The following is a 22,164-nucleotide window of genomic DNA, read 5'->3' on the forward strand; positions in this document are numbered from 1 at the left end:
CATCAATTCTTCGGCGATCAGCCTTCTTTATGGTCCAGCTCTCACTTCCGTACATTACTACTGGGAAAACCATAGCTTTAACTATACGGACCTTTGTCGGCAAGGTGATGTCTTTGCTTTTTAAGATGCTGTCTAGGTTTGTCATTGCTTTTTTCCCAAGAAGCAGGCGTCTTCTAATTTCGTGACTGCTGTCCCCATCTGCAGTGATCATGGAACCCAAGAAAGTGAAATCTCTCACTGCCTCCATTTCTTCCCCTTCTATTTGCCAGGAGGTGATGGGACCAGTGGCCATGATCTTAGTTTTTTTTGATGTTGAGCTTCAGACCATATTTTGCGCTCTCCTCTTTCACCCTCATTAAAAGGTTCTTTAATTCCTCCTCACTTTCTGCCATCAAGGTAGTATCATCAGCATATCTGAGGTTGTTGATATTTTTTCCGGCAATCTTAATTCCGGTTTGGGATTCATCCAGTCCAGCCTTTCGCATGATGAATTCTGCATATAAGTTAAATAAGCAGGGAGACAATATACAGCCTTGTCGTACTCCTTTCCCAATTTTGAACCAATCAGTTGGTCCATATCCAGTTCTAACTGTAGCTTCTTGTCCCACATAGTTTTTTCTCAGGAGACAAATGAGGTGATCCGGCACTCCCATTTCTTTAAGAACTTGCCATAGTTTGCTGTGGTCGACACAGTCAAATGCTTTTGCGTAGTCAATGAAGCAGAAGTAGATGTTTTTCTGGAACTCTCTAGCTTTCTCCATAATCCAGCGCATGTTTGCAATTTGGTCTCTGGTTCCTCTGCCCCTTCGAAATCCAGCTTGCACTTCTGGGAGTTCTCGGTCCACATACTGCCATAATGGCATAATGGCCATTATGGAGTCTTATCTCTTTTCAACAGGCACAGCTATTTTCAAACTGTTCCTTGGTGCTTTAAGAAAGCTAAATTCTTTCTCTTGACTCACTCATCACGCAAACACATAGACCCTCACAGTTCTGGTCCTGTGCGTAGAACAAGCCCTTACAGATGCAATCTAGTTATACGTGGTATAGTGGTTAGTGTGCTATATAAGGCCATCCTACTTGCTATATAAGGATTAGGGAGACTAAAGTTCAGCACAATGTTCACTAGCTGACCTTGGAACAGTCACTTTCTCACATACTAAGTCATCTCACGGAGCTGGTGTAAGGAAAATAAGGGAAGAGAGCATATAGCCTTGAACTGCTTAGAGGAAATGTGGAATATAAAATATATTCTACAATAAGTAACACTTATGAAAACACAACTGAGGAGGTTCTGAACTTCATTGTCTTATCTTAGTTTTTCTTCCTAGATCGCACAATTCATCTGTGTCTGAGTGCCACAACTGTCGACCCTTCTCCTGCACTGTGACATTCACCACATTTATAGGCTACTAATCTGGAATTTTTGAAATAGGCAGGCAAGTCACTATACAATCAACATACCTATCACAAGTTAATATTGATTATCCACATAAGCTCCCTCTCCCAAAGGTTCGGTGACAGGGTTGCAAGTAATTCTAAATAAGGAATCTCTTAAGGTATTCTGAAAACTAATAGCTATCAACCATCTGAACAGATTTCCTCACACTTGAAGGAATCAGATATTGCAAGATTCTGAACTTTATCAAGCAATGACTGGCCCACAACAGTGAACTAATTCTAAAGGGCTCCTTCACTAGAGCAGTTCTACCTCAATACAGATAAGGCACCAAACAGATCAAGAGCATGAACTGATCCATGTATCTGTTTTCCCTATATAACAGGACAGTCCAAAGGTTACCATGGTGGCTATGAAATCCTGAGTCACTCCTTGTATAATAAGGCCTCATGTGGATTATTGCAGCCCCCACTCAGACCAACAGCCCAGAAATCTCCAACACGGTAGAATTGAGACCACCACAGAAATGGTTAGAACCTCAGTGTCTCATCACAGCCCAACACTGATGGGTAAAAAAGAAAATGGAATTCCTATGAAATACAGCTGTTTTGCCTGACCCTAGCCATCTTATTCACCTGTGATGCTTTGCAGATAATGCAGCTGGACATCTCCAAGACAGAATAAGACACAGTGTCACACCACCTAGGTTTCTGTAGCATATGCCAGATCGATCCCTTCATCCAGGATTAAATCCAGGAGAACTTTCCTCTTATATAGCTTGGCACAATCTCCTTCTCCCCACCTCAGGCTAATAAACATACCTCCCTTACTTGCCTAGAATTAGCAACAGATCTTCTCTCCAAAATCCTTCCCATGAGACGAAAAAAAGAACTTTCTACCTTCTCCATGGCAAAAACAAACAAACCATCCCTTTCACTTGAACAGTTTCCACCGTACATCTCTCTCAACAGCACCTGCTTAAACGAGTTCCTTGGGCAGCAGCCTTTCAGAACAGCCAGGTGTTAAATGCTTAATTAAAAAGTAATGCTTTTTAAATTTAAAAAGTATTAACCAACCTGTGGAGACTGAAAACAATCTGCTAGGGAGAGAAACATGCAGGATCCCTGCGTCTCAGGTCTTCTGGGATCCCAAAGTCAAGACATCAGAATCCGGACCCTATATGACGTCTGGCACCAGCCGCACCCGTGGATGTGAAAGTCTTAAGATGGACAAGCAAGAACAGGAGTCAGCAGGAGGCAGTTAAAAGACCCCAGGCAGGAAGCAGAGCAGCCACAGTGTTCCCACTGGCCCTCAGCCACACTTCAGCTCATCATCGCCTTGCCGTCTCCTGGTTGGCATTTCGGTCCCCAATGTAGTGTCATGCCAATCACGTCCTCCTCCTCACTGCAGTCCGGGAAAGGAAGATGACAATTAATAGAAAGCAGCAGCAAGCAGCCACCAAGGAGCCAGACCAGGTGGTGGCAACGGAGGCAGCTTAATGGGCTGGTGGCTCTGTTGTCTGACCTAAATGGCAGCCCAGAGAGGAGAGGATTCAAGCAGCAGCAGCAGGCAATCCTAAAACCCAAGGAGGCAGGCAGGTACTGGAACAGAGGAGCAATGTTTCCTTGCTGGCCTTCATCCCACCCTAAGCTTTCTTTCTTTCTTTTTTCTTTCTTTCTTTTTTTTGCCTATTCACTGTGTCTCCAAGCGACGCCTGACTGAGTCGATTTGAGGGATGCATTAGGGCGCTGGCTCCATGCCCGAAAAGGCAACCCATGCACCAGCCTCCTCTCAGCCTCCGCGACGCCTTTCAGAGCACAAAGGTCGGTTCCTTGCCCCGCAAGTCAAGGGCAAAAAAAGCATCTGGAGAAGGTGCAGCTGCTACTGCTGCTGCGGTGGGACAGACCCCACCCCACCCCATGGGCGTATCCAAGGGGGGGGGGGGAAGCTGCTTCACTTAAATCTGAGGAGCCGTCCCCCCAAAAATCCTGGCTACGCCCATGCGCCTTCCCTCCAAAAACCTCCAAAGCCTCTCCTCTCTTATCACCAGAGTGGCTGGGGCCACCAAGTCAGATGGGCGGGGTGCAATAATTATTGTTATTATTATTACCCCACACTAACGTATCCTGCCTTCCCTCACTTGCTTTCCCCTCATGGATGCTTTAGTGTTGCAAACAACCGGGGTTGGGCTAGATGACCCCTCGGGGTTCCCGTCCCTTCCAACTCGACGGTTCCAGCATCCCCCCCCCCTCTCCGGCTCCCTCCTTTACGCCTCACCGCAGCGTCGCTCCTCCTCACGGCGGTTTCCTTCCCGTGCCACCGCTCCCGGCCTGCGCGCGCAGCTGCTGCCTCCGGGCGGGAAGGCCTTTGCGTCAGGCCGCAGGCTCCCGGTCGAGCAGCGAGTGGCGGCGGCGTCTCTGCAGGCCCCGAGCGGCGGGAGGGAGGGAAACGCGACAGCAGCAGCTACTTCCCGCCGCCGCTCTTCTTCGCTCACCTGCGGCTTTGGTGAGGGGACCACGGAGCCGAACTTACCTGTCCTTTGGTTCCCAGCTGCCCTAAGCTGTCGGTAGAGCCGCCGCCTCAGAGGCAAAGACCGGCGAGCTCCCCGCTGATGCCATCAGACGGCATCTTTCCTCGCTGCTCTCGCTTTTCCGTCTTCGTCTCTCTGTGTGCACTGCAGCCAATAAGCAAATTAACCACGGGCCGTAGCCCAGGGGTATTCAATTAACGAGGTTCTTCTGCCCCTCCCGTGTCTGTGTGTGTGTGTGTGCAAATTAACCATGGGCGTGGCCAAGGGGTACTCAATTAACTGACTTTTTGCCTTCACCCAGCAGAAGCCTGCCCCACCCCCGTTAATGTCCTCTTCTTGGAGGTATTTTTACCCGCGATTTCCCAAAAACTTCGGCTGTCACCCGCCCCCCCCCCCAACAAAAATCCCGGCTATGCCCATGAAATTAACCTCAAGGATTCATTTTATTTATTCCAGACCCTCCCTATTTTCTAGGGACATCCCTGATATAGAGAAGCCGTTCCAGCTTCTGATTTGATTCCGAAATGTCCCACTTTTCCTTACAACGACCTATTTTCATTGGAGAAATGTCAGAGAGCATGGGATATTGGACCCCCCCCCCCCCAATCTGAAGGCAATCCTGTATAGGTTTTTTTTATGTTTACTGTATTTTATTTTTTTAATGTGTTGGAAGTAACCCAGAGTGGCTGGGGCAACCCAGTAAGATGTGTGGGGTATTAATATTAAAATTATCATTATGGAATCAGATGTCCCCATTTTCAACCGAGAAGTGTTGGAGGGCATGTTACTCTGAAGCGAAGTTCCTTAGGATATGGCCTCTGCCTTAAACAAGAGGTGCAAAAGGGTGTGTGTGTGAGGGGAACTGATAACTGATTACTGATAACGAGACTTTTTATTTAGCTCTGTACCACTACTCTTCCTTCATGAGCATGAAAAGCTTGGATTCCGAAAAACCCTTTCTGAAAATCTGAAATGAAGAGATGCACCTTCGCGGTGAAAAGAAAATTTAGATTCACAATATATGTAAAGTGAGTTCTTGCGTTCAGGAGGAGTACTGTAGTCCCAAATGTTTATAGAGTTAAATAAAAAGTCATCAGGTAACTGTGTTCGGAGGCTTGAGGCAATATTGTTATGCTCCGTGCATGCAAGTCCTGTGTGAACAGCAAGTCCTGTGTTGTTTGGCATTGCTTCTGAAAAGACCCCTGGCAGTTTCAAAAGTGATTTGACACAGCATTTGAGGGGAGGGGAGGGGTACAACAGCTCAAAAAACACAATGCCAAATGCATCTCAAGACATCTGGAACTAGACAGACAAAACAAGTACATAAGAGTCTGCTGTATCTAGCCATTGGTCCAACATTACAGCATTTTGTTCTCAGTGTGACCAACCAGGTACCTATGAGAAGCACAAAAGTGGTACTTCACAGAGTCATCCTGAAACTATGAAATTTGCTTCCATAACATGAAATGTTGGAACACCAACTCAGATGGCTTTAAAAATGGATCAGAGGATCATGTCCATGATTACACCTTATGAAGGCCAAATTACCTTAGCTATATTCCTCCAGTAACTTAGCTATACATATTACTAGTTATGATGGCTATATTAACACTAAAACCCAGCCAGATGGGTGAGGTATAAATAAAATTATTATTCTGAATATCTGAATACCAAGTTCCTAACAAATCACAAGCAGTGAAGTGCTCTTAGGCTTCTGCGCTGCTTCTGGGCTTCCCATTGGCATCTGGCTGGTCATCGTGAGAACAAACTACTGAATTATATAGACATTTGGTCTGACCCAGCTTCTGACTTCCCCATAAAGCAGTCAGCAGCATGATTTACTGACCATTTTAATATTATTGATTACATAATTCAAACACTTCAGTCATGGCAGGAAGGCCAGATACAAAAAGTGCTTTAAGATAGACAAGGTTCCTGTAGTGATGCAGTGCTGATAGTTTTGAGAGTCTAATAATTTGCAAACACACATAACAACAAATGCTTTAATGCTAGCAGAAGCGAAGTCCCCTGCCCTCCAGAGAAGGGAGCAGTAGGATGGAAGACAGATAAGGGTTGGTGTGGCTGGGGTCATATCACTGTGACCTGGCTACCCTATCACTTGCAGTCTCCACTCACAGCCATATTAGCTCATCTCTGGTTGGTCTATGGGTGGGGCAATTGGGGCAGACCAGAGGGGAGACTTCTTTCTGGACCACTTGGAGCCTAGAGGGAGACAATATGAGGCGAACAACCAGTGGGGAATTTTACCTTCTAAGTGCCAGCTGGGTGCTTGGTTTTCTTTTGCACCACCTTGTATTTTCAGTTCTCTTTTCTATCAAAACTGTCTTGGGGTGCAGGCATAGGGCAGGGACCATATTTGGGGAAAACATATACCCTTCAGACACCTCTCAGTTCCTCTCTGAGATGGCATGAGGTTTGTGAGGGTAAGCAGCCAGAGTTGTTTAAATTGTCTGCTCTTGTCTTATGCCATTCTTCCTTCCTGTGTCCCTCAGCAGGCAAGCTGGGGGCATCCAGTGCCAGCAAACAGGCTGTCAGTAACACTGGAATGTATATGTATGAGAGCAGATTTATGGAAGCTGTAAGCATTAAAGTGCAGCTTGTTATACCCAAGTCCTGTGTTAGTCCTCATCTTCAGTTTCCTCCTACTCTGCTTCCAGCTGCTGGCACAAAAGTGCTTCAGCGCTGTTAGCATTATAATTCAAATAAATTATTTAAATCTTTAAATTGTAACAGCATGCCCACCGGAATATCCAACGTGGGTACTTAGTGACCCATTAGCATCAATCAAGATTAAGGAACTATAGTACATCCGAAATGTGCGCACAGTCCTCTTCTTGCACTCAACATTTTTGCACTACTCATAGCTGAATCAGTGCCATCTAAATCTCCTCTACCCTCTCTTTCATCTTTGGTGTTGGCTGTGGGGGGAGACCCCCCACCCTCCCCAAGACCAACTCCCCCAAACCAACTCCCACTTAAAAGCTTTTCCTTGTCAGATAATTCATTTGCGACCCACTGTTCATGTAGTAAGAAGTCCTGGAAATCGATTGTTTCCTTTCTACTATTTTTCTTTCCCCAATCTGTTCTATCCTTATAGGTGTCTCCATAGGAATTGGCAAAGGAGTGTCCGCTCACCCCCTGCTTCCTTGCCAGGGCACAGGTCCCCAGTAAAGGAGAAAGCCTGGTGTGGAAGAAGAAATGTAGTTGATTCTCGTGAGACACTAAGCTGTCATTAGTTAAAGCTCATTTTCCAACTTGCAAATATCCCTTTAAGGAAGTTGTCTTTGTTTAAAACAGGCAACACCTGCCCTTCAACTTATTTATATCTCCCCTCAAATCTTACTTTCCCCTCTCACATCCCTAACTTTACAATAGCTGTTCATATCCCTGCAGGCCAAGCAATTTGCACTCTGGTCTTCACCTCCTTGCTACCAATTTCAAGTTAAAGATAATTGTAGAGAACCAAAGCTACCTATCTAGTGCAGTGGAAGATTAAATCAATTCTTAAAAGCCCCCAAAGTCTCATTTAAGAGAGTCTTGCTCAGAAATGTGTTTTTGCATACATACCACTTTTGTAAATTTGGGAGTGATGAAGCTTTCCTAGGCTGCATACAGACCATACTTTTGAAGCGTATTTAAAGCACCCCCACAATTTTACTCCTTGACATCAAAATGCCTGCCTGCATTTCCCCCCATTCAATCCAGATTTACCCCTTCTGGGGGAAATCTGCCAGGTTAAAATACCAACCAGTTAACATCAATCTGTTTGTGGTATCTCAACCATCTTTTTAAAGTACTGAGCCCCCTAAAACAATAGCAGCAAAACTTTTGACTTGTGTAAAAACCCTTCTCCCAATTTTCTTCAAACAGGAAGGCATGACAAATCCTGCGAGCAAAAATTGTGCCTGAGAAACAGCCTTCCAACATCAAAAATTACATGATTTTATAACAACAAGATTTTGGAGGATCATTCGTCATATATACACATATTTTTCTACATCTTAGTTTAGCGTTTCTACTGTGCATTTAGCAAAGTCAGAATCGAAGGAGTGATAGCAAGAGACTCTGGAACCTAATGGAAAAATTGACTTTTCATAAGAGTATATGCTGAAGCAAAAGCAAGTCTGCTAGAATCCGGCATTTAACTTTCATACTATAGAGCTTAGTCAAAGGTTAATATTCTTTAATTAAGTACAGATATTTTATGCCTTTGCATGGAATTCAGCTTACCCTAGAGGTGTGCTAATGTGATCATCTCTTTATCATTTTTGAAGAATTCTCTATATATCTCAATCATAAATTGATTGCATACAAGTATGGTTATACGAAACATAGATCTTTATTACTTCCCAGTGATATTGGAACAGCTTCGTTATGTTTTTCCATAGTTATCGTCATCAACATCACAATAAATACAAGGTTGTGGTGTGCGTGGCTACAATTTCACTGTCAAGGAAAGACCTTGAAAATTGAACACAGAAAAATTTGCCTGCCGAGTGGTAGATCTTAATGTGTTGAAACTCTCAACAGAAATAACCACAATGATGCAACAATTCAACATGCTATAGGCTATTAAGAAATGTACAAATAGATTTAGCTATTTGGTTTTCACAATCTGCATTTGTAAACGTGAAAGAAACCTATTTATTTAAACTATTTAAATGTACTTGTGCATGCAGTATAGGCTTCTGTGCAACTTGCAACAGTGACACAATTTAGACTTACCATTCAAAACAAACAATTTATATACTTGGCAGCCTTATACTACACTTTATGTACATGTATTTGGATTTTGTTGACTAATATGTGGTTGTTCAGAGTGGTTTATAATGTAATCCTACAGCCTTAAAGTGCAATATATTTCTGGGACTTGACCCAATAAATCTCTCTTCTAAGCTAGTGAAATGCTGATTATGCCCAACTGACCTGCAGTGCTGTAAGATCATGTGGCTGATATTTAGCCCATACAACACAAAAGGAAAGGGGCTTGGGGATGGGGGCTAGAGCATAAATCCACCAGTCATTAATTCTGATGCACAACTTGCTTTAAAAAAACATTGCAATTTGCAAACTGACAGTGTAGATTCTAACTCAAATAGTGCATAGCTTCATTTAAATGGGTTTGGGTTTGGATGTGGCAGTATTGGGACTCTGTACTGGTAGAGAGGGTCCAAGCTGTCAGAAAGACATAATTGCTGGTAATTGACCTGCTGAATGGGGTGCTTTTGGTGAAGAATGGGCGTGGTTAGGGACAGACAGTTCCACATCTGACCAGACCCCATAGTTGCTGGCCACACCCTCACAACCTGGCAAATCCCACCGAAAGGTCTGGTGGAAGGGAAACCCAGTAAGACAACTGAATGTGACAAAACCAGGCTTCCCAGTTTGCCCTTCCTTCCTCCCTCATCCATATGGCAGAACCAGACAGCCAACCACTGCAGTACATTGGATACAAACCTGTGATACGCCAAACCCTACTCAGAATGTCAGAACAGGTAAAACGGCATGAGGCTATGCTTCTGGCTGTGGTCTTGGAACTTGAGGGGGTGGGGGGTTCTGGTGAAAGGGCATTTTGCACAGAACATAAACAGAAGGCACTTTGTTCGAAGTTTGCCTCTACAGCTCATGGGGCCATGCTAATACTACTCTCGGGCTTCCATCCCAACCAGGCTCTTCAGCAGCAGCTCTACAGATAACAGGACCCAGCAGGAAACGCCACTAACAAATGGCAACCGGGTTGGAGGGGACTTCACACAGTCCAGCAAAGCTAGTACAGAAAAAGGGAGCATGTCTTTGTAGCAAACAACCGAGCACCCTGCAACAAAAGAGCCAGCCCACACCCATGGACGACCACAGGCCCCATTTTATGTTTTTATTGCTGTAAACCGCTTTGATATATATTTTTACGATACAAATGTAAATAAAATAAACTTCTGCTACTCCACTCAGGTTGCAGTTGTAAGCACACCAAGCCAACATGCACACATGTCATTCTAGGGGGGATCCCCAACAAGGTGCACAGAGATATTTTGTTTGACTGTGTAGCTGGTTCCATCGTAACAATAAAGGGCTTTTTAAAAATGATCTGCCTGTTGTCGTGTGTTTCAGTGGTGTGAGTGCTGTGTTTAGGGACCTGAAGTGGAAATTGACATGGTGTTGATTTCCACCCAGCTGCAGCACTGCTGGTGCTAAGTGTATTTACGGTACCACAGTGAGTGTGAGTGTCATGCATACATGCTGTTGTCTGGTCACGTGTGTACTGGGTGGATCAGCCTTGCCTGCTGGGAGCTGTGTCTGAATTTGCTGCTGTGGGTGGGGTTACCATGGACATGCCCTTGTGCCTTCTGATGCTCTTGCTCCCTTTTTCTCAGCCATCATACAATGAGGGTTGTATGAAATGGAAGTTTGTGATGCCAGAACTGCCAATGTTCCTGTCCCGGGGCAGATTTCCTTACTTTGGGTTGCACAGTAAGATCAACTTGAGCACTTTACAAAGAAAATTCCAATATGAATTTCCTCATAATATTAAAGTTTGAAGAATATTAAATAAATGGTAAGTATTCTATTTTGTGGTTTATTACAAATTGAGGTGTACCTGAGCTTTGAGCCACCTGAATAATACCTGCTAGTCAAGGGAACTGCTTTCTCATGATTTAGCTTACATAAAAATGTGTGAAAACTGATAGGAGTTACCAGGGTGAACCAGAACAATGTCAGTATGGCCTTTAGCAAAATTTTCCTCTGAAAAAATCCATATATAGCAATTACCATATATACTTGAGTATAAGCCTAGTTTTTCAGCACATTTTTTGTGCTGAAAAAGCTGCCCTCGGCTTATACTCGAGTGAGGCGGGTGGTGGGGGTGGCGAGAAAGAAGCCCTTTCTCTCCGCTCGTGCCGCCACCTGCTCTCCCCAGTCAACCATTCCTTAAGAAGCATAAAAGAACGGCGGTTCTTTACTCTCCCCAGGCAGCTTGTTCCATTCCTGAACTGCTCGCATAAATGCAAACTTGGCAAAGGAAGAAGAGGAAGGAGCAGCCCAAAGGGTTGCTTTCGGGCTGCTCGTTCCTCCTCCTCCTCCACAGCGGCAAAGGTGAACCGGCTTATACTCGAGTCAATAAGCTTTCCCAGGTTTTTGTGGGAAAATTAGGTGTCTCGGTTTATATTCGGGTCGGCTTATACTCGGGTATATACAGTACTATGCTGTAGATTGCTCAATGATGTCACAAAATGTTCTCCCTACAACTTCTTCAGAGGTGGTTCTTGAAATCAAGCTGCATGAACTGCAGCACATTTAAATGCCTTGTAATCATACATTTTAAAAATCTGTAGTTGACTTGTACCCACATACTTGTACTGCCTGATGAAATTTGGTATGTGAAATTTTAGAGTAGAAAGCATAGATTGCACCCAAATAAGTAAATTCTAATTTGCCCTCTTTCTACCATGGCTACAAAACGTTTCACATAAAAAGAGCAAGTCATAGATAAAAGACATTTATAATGTTGATGTATGTAAGGCAAAGAAGGTGAATAGGCTCCATTTTGCATTTTTAGGTGAAATCAGTGTTATTTATACTTAGAATTGTTTGGGAATATGTTTCCAATTCACTGTGCTCATACACATTCCAAAGGAAGGAAACAAAGACGACAAAAACAGTCCCTTAAAAAAAAGTTGAAGAATGAAACAGGTAAAATTCTACGTGGACCAGATCAGAAAACCACTCTCTCCTGCGCTCGTTGCCACCAAAGTGTGCTGTTTAGTGTTCCAAAACCACTGTCTTCCTCCTCTTGCTCTTTCGCAAGTTCCACAAATACCTAAAACAAGTAATAACTTCATGAATATGTTAAATTACAACCACAATGCATGTGAGAATTTTGCTTATCTGGAGGCAAAATGGTAGCCCAAGTTAATAGAGAGTTTGAAATCTCCACAAGGAGTAAACTAAGACTAAAATTTTGGTTGCAAACCACAAGCCCAGATTTAGATGTATCACTAAGCCAAAGAATGACTTAGCTTTAGTTAGAGAAGAAGCTGGAGTGTTGTGGCAATGGTATTTGCTCCCAGAATCCAATCATTTGCAAAACTTTTGTGAACTTGGAAAGCTATAATAAAATCATCAGATATGAGAGGTGTGAATGTTTTCTGTGACCATGTTTTCCGTAAATATAGCTAGCTTACAGAAGCAAACAATTGATTTTACCAAATATAAATTTGAAAACCATGAAACTATGTTCTGTGGAACGCTGCATTATATTTTTGGGAAAGTGTTTAAATTACCTGTTCAAGTGTTGCTTGTGAGAAGCTGTATTCTTCAACATCAAACGCATGTTTTGCTGTTAAAAGTGATAGAAAGAACTCCTTACTCCTTAGCAGTAATTAATTATACATCAAAAGTTACTTTACATGGGCATGCATTTTAAAATGAAACCTGTCTCTCAACATCAGTAAAAATAGAAAACACTGATCAATCTGAAGGTCATAAGCATTAAAATGTGCACATCCTAAAACTCTTAGCAGTTTCTGGCTCCCGCATGTACAGACACATCATGGGTACATGTACCCTGCTGTTCCCTAGGATTCCAGTGACCAGGAAAGCCACTGTGTGTATTGCAGTACAATATACAGTGGTACCTTGGTTCTTGAACAGCTTAGTCGTCAAACAAATTGGCTCCCAAACACTGCAAACCCGGAAGTAAGTGTTCCGGTTTTCAAACTGTTTTGGGAGTCGAACAGACTCCCGGAATGGATTAAGTTTGAGAACCAAGGTACCACTGTATACCTCATCTGCACATGAGGAGCTTCCAGAATACTTTAATATTTAAGGATGCAAGCACTAGTCTAGCATAGTGTATGGCTGTGAGGAGACAGCAAGTTAATGCATCAAGAGGAAATCCTGCACCTCTTTAAATGCTCTAAAAGTTAACAGACTTCAATGTGCCTCATGAAGGCAAATCAGGAAGGCAACATACCCACTGACCAGGGGTTTGGATAAGGGAATATATTATTTACAGAGAGAATTGTGATTCTGAGAGATGTGATGATGGGGGTGGTGACTGACAAGATGAATTCAGGTTAACAGGTGGTTTGGATAGAAAATTGAGACTCAGGTGGAGGTTCTACTTAGTAAATCATTACTTCACCTTCCTCCAGTTTCGAAAACGATAATGCAAGTGAGTGGACATCTTCCTTTGGGATTTTGTAAGCCAAAATAGATTCAAAACTGCAACAAAGATAAAAGAGGCATCAGCGCATTCAGCAACAGCTAAGCAGAAATGAAGGCCACCCATGGCTCAAGTAATGTTACTGGAATTAAAGAGTACAATGTCGTAATACGCCTGAACAGGCTGTCGTTTTGGATCAGACTGCAGCTTTTATCTGTTCTATCAACTTATTTGTAACACAGCCACTTGAGGGTCCTACAATGAAAAGTTCCAATCAAAGTGATTTGCAAAGAGAAAACAAAACAAAACAAAACAAGCAGATCTTAGCTGCCTGTCAGGGACCCAAGCAAACTTTTCTGCTAGCCCCATCAACCACAGTCTACTTTGGGTCTATAACAAACACGTATATTTACAGTAACAAGCAATATTTGCAATAATGCGTGTCCAAGTGTAACTAGGAGGACAGGCAAGAAAATACTGGCCAAAACCTGCATCAGGCCCAATTTATGACTCAAGAGAAGACCAGAGGAGAGAAGTTTCCACTCTAGTCTATTTCTGAGATCCCTTCCCAAGGCTACCTGCTGTAGAGATCAGCTGGAAGTTAGGCATTTGTTGTGACCAACCTGTGGGCTAAGTTCTGTGTCACTGTTGCCAGGTGTGTTGCCAGCTGATCAATGAATCCTCACTTTTCCTCCCTCCTCCCCATGTTGTACACTTTGGGGTGTTGGGGGAAATCAAGCTGCTTTTTGTTAGTTTAATACCCAGACCTCTTACACTATTTGCTTTTTTTTTTTTTTTTACCTTTCCTGGTGACTTGCATTTGGAAAGATGCGCAAAATCTCCCTCTGAAGATACTCCTTCTTCTCTGTAAGCGGTACATGTCTCAGTTTCATTTCTAAGAAATATCCTCTGCCAAATTTACTCTTGAGATGTTGAACCGTACCAATGCATCTTTGGGGTGAAGGGGAAGAAAAGGCAGGCAGGCAGACAAAGGCGAACTTAATGTTAAAACTTTTCATGATATTTCAATGCAAAAGTCCAAGATGCTTTTATTCAAGATACTGTATCCCAAAGACGTGGAGGAGGTACCTTAATTTTCCAGCCACCAAGATTGCGACTCGATCACACACAGCCTCTGCTTCTTCCATATAGTGAGTTGTCAGAATGGCTGCTCTCTCTTTACTTTTAAAAGCTGCACGAATTGCCTTCCTGTCAGATGTAATAAATAGTGGAAGAGTGGAGTGGTTCACTTTTGCAAGTGCAGTGGAGTGGTTCACTGCAAATGGTTCACTTTTTTATTGTTTTTCTATGGAGTAGCATATAATGGACATAAAGTCATCTGCTGGACTTTCCATCAGCTGGAGAGTCAATGAAGTACAAATCTCTCTCACACCCCAATTGTTTCTCCATACCCAAGTATTTTTGGAGCATCTCCACCCATTGTTCAACCCGGACACTGAGGTCCAGCTCCGAGGGATGTCTGGCAGTTCCCTCACTGCGAGGAGCGAAGTTACAGGGAACCAGGCAGAGGGCCTTCTCAGTAGTGGCGCCCGCCCTGTGGAACCCCGTCCCATCAGATGTCAAAGAAATAAACAACTATCGGATGTTTAGAAGACCTCTGAAGGCAGCCCTGTTTAGGGAAGTTTTTAAAGACTGGTGTTTTAATAAAAATAAAAAAAAAGATTCCTTCCAGTAGCACCTTAGAGACCAACTAAGTTTGTTCTTGGTGTGAGCTTTCATGTGCATGCACACTTCTTAAAGATACTGTGTGCATGCACACGAAAGCTCATACCAATAACAAACTTAGTTGGTCTCTAAGGTGCTACTGGAAGGAATTTTTTTGTTTGTTTGTTTTGACTACGGCAGACCAACACGGCTACCTACCTGTAACTGATGTTTTAATGTATTTGTAATCTTTTGTTGGAAGCCACCCAGAGTGGCTGGGGAAACCCAGCCAGATGGGCGGGATATAAATAAATCATTATTATTATTATTATTATCATCATCATCATCATCATTGTCAGGGAACTGTCCCCAGCTCAGCACAGGGTGGTGGAAAGGCTCTTGGGATGTTACAGAGAGCCCCGGCCCCACCTGACCAGCAGCACGCCCTCTTCCAGCAGAGGAAACAGCGAGGTCTCCAGCGGGGAGGGGCAAGCAGCTCTGGGTATTGAGAGCAGAGGCTCTGGGGATGTTGGAGAGACCCTGCACTCCCCTCGCTCAGCGGGTGAGGAGGGAGACATGCCAGTTCCGGCGCCCCAAGAAGGCAGAGGGGTGAAGCGTAGGGAGAGGAGGCAGAGATTTGGTATACTGAAACTCTTACGTTGGGGTCACAGCCGGAAGGGGCCACTCCCGGATTCGGTGAGTGACTGATACAGACGTGAACTTGTAGCTCTGCACTGTAAATAGCATGCACAATAAACCTCTTAAAAGACGGTTTGGAATCTTGCCTGGTTACTTGCGAGCAACCACCCCATGGACCTTACAATAATAATCATCATCATTCTTATTATTTTGTGCCCGTTCCCCCAAGGATGACAGGCAGGTCCGGTGCACTGACCATAGGTTACAATTTACACAATACTCTGATAAATCCTTTCATTGGGGTGTGTGGGAAAAAATGGCACGTAACTCCCTTTTCTGGTACTGCGGAATTGAAAGTTCTTGATAATCAGCAGGAGGGTTCTTAAGAGATTGGAGTTTACCGTGGGTAGCACAGTATCTCCATTTCTTAACTTTTTGCTGATTCTGAGGTGGCTGAGGTTCCCTAAGATAGCTGCCACCTACTATTTTCATTTGTCCAAAATTATCCTGGGCATTCTGGGGGGCGGGGGAGGCAATAATCATAATAGAATCAATGTTATTTTGTGTTGCAACTATGTTAAATTATGTTCCTGCTGTCAATGTTGGTTTATTGTGCTGAGTTTTCAGATGTTTATGCCGGGTTTTGCTAGCTGCACTGAAAGCGATGCAGTAAGGGTGAGATGTAATTCTAAATAAAAAGCCGCGATATTCCATTCTAAAACAAATTCTCCAAGTCTTTTGGTGTTACTCACCACATATGTTGCTTTGCTTTGGGGTCCATACCAGTAGATGGCTCATCTAGTAGAGTAATACGAGGGTTACCAAGCATACTTAAGGCAAAACATAGCTAAAACAAGAGGGTAGGAAAGAAAGATTAATTTGATAGCCGTATGCTCTACAGATGAAGAAAGCATGTGCACACACTGAAACTACATTGACTTTAATCCTCAAAGTGTGTAAACACTTGGACACCCTCCAAGGGGATCTCCAAGCATTCGATTTAATGCCAGAGGGTGCAATGGCAATCTTTCTGTCTACTGCCTCTTCCCCCAAAATGGGGGGGGGAGTCTCATTTTGGGGGAGCTGAAGTAGGTGGAAGGTAAAGGAGGGCTCCAACAACTGCCAGGGGAACCCATTCAGCCTGCCATTGGGAGGAGAGTAGAAGAAGAAAGTGGGAAAGACAGATTGGGTTTGTTTATTTATTTAAAGGAGGAATCAAGTGACATTGAAAAGTAAGAGAAAAAAGGCTTACTTTGCAGGGTGCGGGGGAGCTGGGAAGGGAGAAAACCCTTGCTGTGCATGTGGAATTGCAAATATTGGAGACTAAATAGACAAGCACACCATGAAGAAACCCAGCATAAATTGCCAGGAACTGACATACCACTCACAGAATGGAGGATGGAAGGAAGGTTAACTAAAAAGCAAACGACTACTACAGTGGTACCTTGGTTCTCAAATGCCTTGGTTCTGAAATGCTCTGGTTTTGGAATGGAGTTCCTGAACAGATTAAGTTTGAGAACTAAGGTTCCACTGTACAGTGACTGAAAGGGATTGCGGCTGAGGAAGGGGGGAAAGAGGCACTATGACATGAAAATCTCACGAAATTCTCACATAAATCAACAGAAACACATCCAAACCAGGGGAACAAGGTAGTAAAAAGCAAAACAGAAGGGGTGGGAGAGATAATCCGCAAGGCAGGATACAAGCTAGTCAAAACCCTAACTGCCCAGGTGGGAGGCAGGAAATGAACAGGGGGTTCTGTACATTGAGAGGCAATCTACTTCCTCAATTCTGCATTTTCTGCCTTTGTAAAATAGATGTCAGTATCTACCCATCTGATGGACGATCGTCTAGGGAGACAGGCTCTCCTCCACTTGCTACCCTGTCCACTTCTTGCAAGGTGAGATTTTATTGTTGTTGGGGAAGAGGTAGGCAGAGAATGGAGTTTGACAGGAATCAAGGCAGAGGGCTGCTTGCTTACATCGGTTTGAACAGGGGGTGCTCGTACAGCCAAATGCCCGTTTATTCCATGTAGCATGAATTATAAATGCAATGTTTTGAAGCAGTAAAATACCTTCCGTTTGATTCCTGCTCCAAGTTTCTTTGTCCTTTTCTGAAGATGTTCCTTGAAGTCAAGTGCGCTGGAAACGCTGCAGAAAACCATATGGCCAACATTTTTGTAGTCTACAGTATTAAACGTGTAAGCATTCTAAAAAGCCTACATGAGAGAACATCAATAAATTCATTATATGCTCATTATGTCTTTTTCAATGTGCTAGTGAGATGTATGTGATTTACCTGGACAAAAGTAGTAAAACAAACCATGCCTGGTGAAAACTGTCCAATAAAGGAAGAAGGGCATGGAAGATGGATTTAGCATCTCTTAGAGAATCTTTTTTCTCTTGCCACCCCTCTGTGAATCGTCCAGTATCTTAAAACTCAACACAGTTCCCGATATGTATTTGCTACTTATAAACACCATTCTGTGGTTTCTAAATCTTGTTTCTTTCTGGGTTTATCTCCCTTTTGAGCCATTTGTCAAGTGTAAAAAAGGAAACACTTCTGTTAAATATTGTATGCACCACTTTAATACTTGAAAGCTGCATTTTAAAGGGACATGCTAAGTTTTACAAGTACAATTTGATCACAATCAATTAAAGCTTTTATACTTTGCAATTAAGTAAGATACCCATACCCAAGGACGGGGGAGGGGGCATAGACTACTGTACAAGTGTTCAAAATAAAATATTTACCAATTTATGACTTCATTCATGTCGCTTTCTTTCATTCCTTTGATAGCACCATAAATTTCAAAATGCTCCTGCAATGTAATATCAGGCCAGAGTGGGTTTGTCTGAGGACAGTATCCCACAAATCTCATGGAATTATCCTCATTATTCTCACCTAAGGAATAATCTCCCATCAGCACCTGTGGATATACCAATACTTAGTTAACATTTTCACGTTGCTGCTGTTGTTGTTGTCATTATTATTGTTAATGTACAGTGGTGCCCAGTAGACGAATGCCTCACAAGACGAAAAACTCGCTAGACGAAGGCATTCGTCTAGCGGAAGGCTGCCCCGCAAGACGAATTTGTCTATGGGGCTGCCTCGCAAGACGAAAATTTTTCGTCTTTTTTTTTTTCATCTAGCGAAAGCGCGGCTGTCATTGTCACTTCGCTAGACAAAAAACCCGCTAGACAAAAATTTTCGCAGAACGAATTATTTTCGTCTAGCAGGGCACCACTGTATTTATTTAAAACATTTCTATACCGATTAATAATTAGCATTCCTACATGGTGTACATAAAAATAAACTACACAATCTATGGGTTTTATAATTCCTACATAAAGTTTGCAAGGAAATACTGAAAGATATGAAGAGCTAAATTAAAATAATGGCAAGAAATACTATCTGAAGAGTTTTCATCTTACTGATACATGATCATCCTATGCAGGCTGGGCAAGTTCCAACCCTCCTATGAGCCTATTTCTGACTTTATAAAGTCTTATATGCATGAGGGGAACCCATTTTTCCTATCTTTAGTTTCTACTGGAATCAAGATGAGTGTGAGTCTGTTTGTAACTCCTAACACTGTTTTGTTCAGCTCAACCATTTCAGTTTTTTATGGCCTTTTTCAGCGCAAATGAAAACCAACAGCTGTACCAGCATCAGGACACTGAGCTTCTGAAGAAAAGGGACACACCCCATGCTCTCTGACAATCCCCCCTCTTTCTCTGTGAACCCATAACAATATCTCTCTCTCTCTCTCTCTCTCTCTCTCTCTCTCTGTACACTTTTTGTTCTGGCTGGCTGGCATGTCAGATCACGCTTCCTAGTGAGCCACACTGCTGTTGTGGCAGAAGGAAGACTCGTGTTGGAGCTACTGCTCTTAAGCGACTCAATGCAGGGTGTGGCGTGAGTGCTGCATGAACAATTCATTCTGAAATCAAACCGTAAACTGTATGTAGTTTCAGTATGAGATATCAGTTTCTTCAATCTAGAAAGAGGGACCACTGCCTGAGCTATGAAACTCTTTTTAAAAAAAAAATGAAAAGAGAACTCCTGTAATGGTGAACACAATAAAACTCTGAAAGAAGAGTGAGCAGACAGGTTAGGTTGCATTTGAATACCTGGCCTGAGGTTGGTTCGACTTCTCCCACCAATATATTAATGAGTGTGCTCTTCCCAGCTCCATTGGGGCCCAACAGTCCCAGAATCTCTCCTGAAATAAAAAGAAAGAGCATCTGCAGTTGTGCCTCACAAGAGGGTGTGTTATATTTTCTAAAAAAAGAGTATTGATTCCATAGTAAACAATCTAACTCAAACCTTTTTTTACGCAAAGAGAGACATGGTTTGTTGCCACTTTCTTTATTTTCCTTCCAAGAAGAAAATCTCTCTTTTCGCCATATTCTTTGTGCAAATTACTGACCAAAACTGCTGGTTTCTAATAAAGCAAAATATGACAGAGTTTAATACTGGATGAGATTATATAACGCAAAAAATATTCCACTAAATGGGCAAAACCTCTCTCAGTCAAAGACTGCATCCTCGTGTAACACTAAACCATGGCTTAGCCCACTGTATATGAGCTGGGATGAGCATGGCTTTGTGTGTGACGTTCACAAGCCGGAACTATGTCTTAGCGCGGGGGTGGCTAACCTCTTTTGGCTTAAGGGCTGCATTCACCATTGTCCAATCCTCTGGGAGTTTCATGCCACCAATTGCTATGACCACCATGCATTCTCACATGCACACTGATCTGATGACAGAGGAGGTGATTATGTGCAATCCCATCCGAGCACTGAGCTCCATCCACCCCGGCGCTGTGTCTACTTTATTTTCTGTTCTTTACGTCACCATCACCAAAATCAGCAGAAAACAATATCGGGGTGAATTAGCCCACTGAAGTGAGAATTAGCAAATGTGATGTGCAGGAATACATGAGCCTAAGGCACACACATGTGATCCTGAGGTTAAGCAGAAGCCTCAGGCTCATCTACTCCTCACTCACATGTCTTCCTCTTGTGCTGCCGGGAGAAAGACTTCCAGTTTCCCTAAATCTCAGCACATCATTGGGTGCAAACTAGGGAGTGTGATTTTTTTCACTGAAGGGAAAGACTTACCTCCTCACAGCTCTGGCAGGTCGTCATCTCCTTAACCCTCAACCTTTCAGCCATAACATCTTCATCCTCATCTTCATTATGTGGCACATCTGGGAATTTCCAGGTCTTCACTTTCACAGGAGTTCTGAAGGTAGGGAAATACATTTAAACTCTGTTCATGGGACCCCTGGACACACAGCACTAACAGAAATACAGTAGTACCTCCGTTTACGTAACCCTCTGGTTACGTAGGAGGGACGTGGGTGGCGCTGTGGTCTAAACCACAGAGCCTAGATCTTGCTGATCAGAAGGTCGGCAGTTCGTAGCCCCATGACGGGGTAAGCTCCCATTCCTCGATCACTGCTCCTTCCAACCTAGCAGTTTGAAAACACGCAGTGCAAGTAGATAAATAGGTACCGCTCCTGGCGGGAAGGTAAACGGCGTTTCCATGCGCTGCTCTGATTTTGCCAGAAGCGGCTTAGTCATGCTGGCCACATGACCCAGAAGCTGTACGCTAGCTCCCTCGGCCAGTAAAGTGAGATGAGTGCCGCAACCCTGGAGTCATCCGCGACTGGACCTAATGGTCAGGGGTCCTTTTACCTTTACCGGTTACGTAAACTTCGGGATGCAAAAGCGGCAAACCCGTTAGTATTTTACCGGGTTTTGCTGCATGTGTATGTGCAGAAGCAGTCCTCCAGTTGTGAAAACCTCGGGATTCAGCCGGACCTCTGGAAAGGATCCCATCCGCAACTGGAGGTACCACTGTTATGCCATCAGCTCAACAGGCCAGTCCATAAGATGGAAAGTTCCATACATGAAACCCTGCTGATATGTCCCTATCCAATGCATCACTGCAGCAGAACTGGCAATAAGCACAGTCCCTCACAACAGGAGAGGGTCCCCAAGTGCCGAGATTCTGTGACTCATCTACTATTGGCTTGAAGAGGAGCAACAGCCAAGGATGGTGCTTGGGAAGTCAACTGTCCAGCTCCATGGAGCCTTCAGTGTGGGGTTCTGCAAGGTTCAGTTTTATCCCCCGTGCTGCTTAACACCAACATGAAACCACTGAGTGGGGTCACCAGGAGTTTTGCAGTACACCGTGAGCAATACGCTCGTGACACCCAGCCCTACTCCTTTACATCTGCAGGCATAGCAGTGAATGCGCTGCACTGACGTCTTACCTCTGTAATGGACTGGATAAGAGTCAATAAACTGGAACCTAATCCAGACATGACTGCTAGGGTTAGATGTTAGACCAGATGAAGAGGATGTGGTCTTCTCTGGATGGGGTTACACTCCCTCTGAAGGAGCAGCTACATAGCTTCTGGCAACCATTACTGTTGCTTGAAGCTCAAGGGACCTCAGTGGCACCAAGTGCTATCTATCTGCTTTGACTGTTGGCCCAGCTGTGCCCCTATCTTGACTGGAACAGCCTAAATTCTGTTGTTTACATTGGTAACCTCTAGGTTAAGTTACTGTAATGCATTATATAGGGAGGGGGCTGCCTTTGAAGACAGTTCCAAAATTGCAGCTGGTGAAGAATTTGTTGGCCAATGGGAGCTGAATGGGAGCAAGACAGTCCAAGCATATAAAAATTCTGGCATGATGACACTGGCTACCAATTAGCTTCTGGGCTCAATTC

At 43.7% G+C, this 22,164-nt stretch overlaps 2 protein-coding genes across 2 annotated transcripts in view; both read right to left on the reverse strand.

Annotated features, from left to right (window-relative positions):
- LOC117040859 (ATP-binding cassette sub-family A member 5-like) overlaps positions 1-2,950 on the reverse strand; it is a 53,035-nt gene extending 50,085 nt beyond the window's left edge. Inside the window, exon 1 of the mRNA XM_033138917.1 lies at positions 2,476-2,950. The gene's annotated coding sequence lies outside the window, so the exon portion shown is untranslated. The remainder of the gene's footprint in view (positions 1-2,475) is intronic.
- Positions 2,951-11,429: 8,479 nt separating this feature from the next.
- The window catches only part of ABCA5 (ATP binding cassette subfamily A member 5), a 52,118-nt gene continuing 41,383 nt past the window's right edge, over positions 11,430-22,164 (reverse strand). Inside the window, exons 29-39 of the mRNA XM_033138916.1 lie at positions 20,544-20,667; positions 19,747-19,864; positions 19,551-19,642; positions 18,171-18,346; positions 17,492-17,567; positions 16,170-16,264; positions 14,203-14,322; positions 13,915-14,064; positions 13,093-13,172; positions 12,230-12,285; positions 11,430-11,766 (exon numbers count right to left, since the gene is read on the reverse strand). Coding sequence (XP_032994807.1) covers positions 11,662-11,766; positions 12,230-12,285; positions 13,093-13,172; positions 13,915-14,064; positions 14,203-14,322; positions 16,170-16,264; positions 17,492-17,567; positions 18,171-18,346; positions 19,551-19,642; positions 19,747-19,864; positions 20,544-20,667 — 1,192 coding nt within the window. The 3' untranslated portion in view covers positions 11,430-11,661. The remainder of the gene's footprint in view (positions 11,767-12,229; positions 12,286-13,092; positions 13,173-13,914; positions 14,065-14,202; positions 14,323-16,169; positions 16,265-17,491; positions 17,568-18,170; positions 18,347-19,550; positions 19,643-19,746; positions 19,865-20,543; positions 20,668-22,164) is intronic.

This window comes from Lacerta agilis, chromosome 2 (genome assembly GCF_009819535.1).
Source record: "Lacerta agilis isolate rLacAgi1 chromosome 2, rLacAgi1.pri, whole genome shotgun sequence".
Taxonomy (NCBI): domain Eukaryota; kingdom Metazoa; phylum Chordata; class Lepidosauria; order Squamata; family Lacertidae; genus Lacerta; species Lacerta agilis.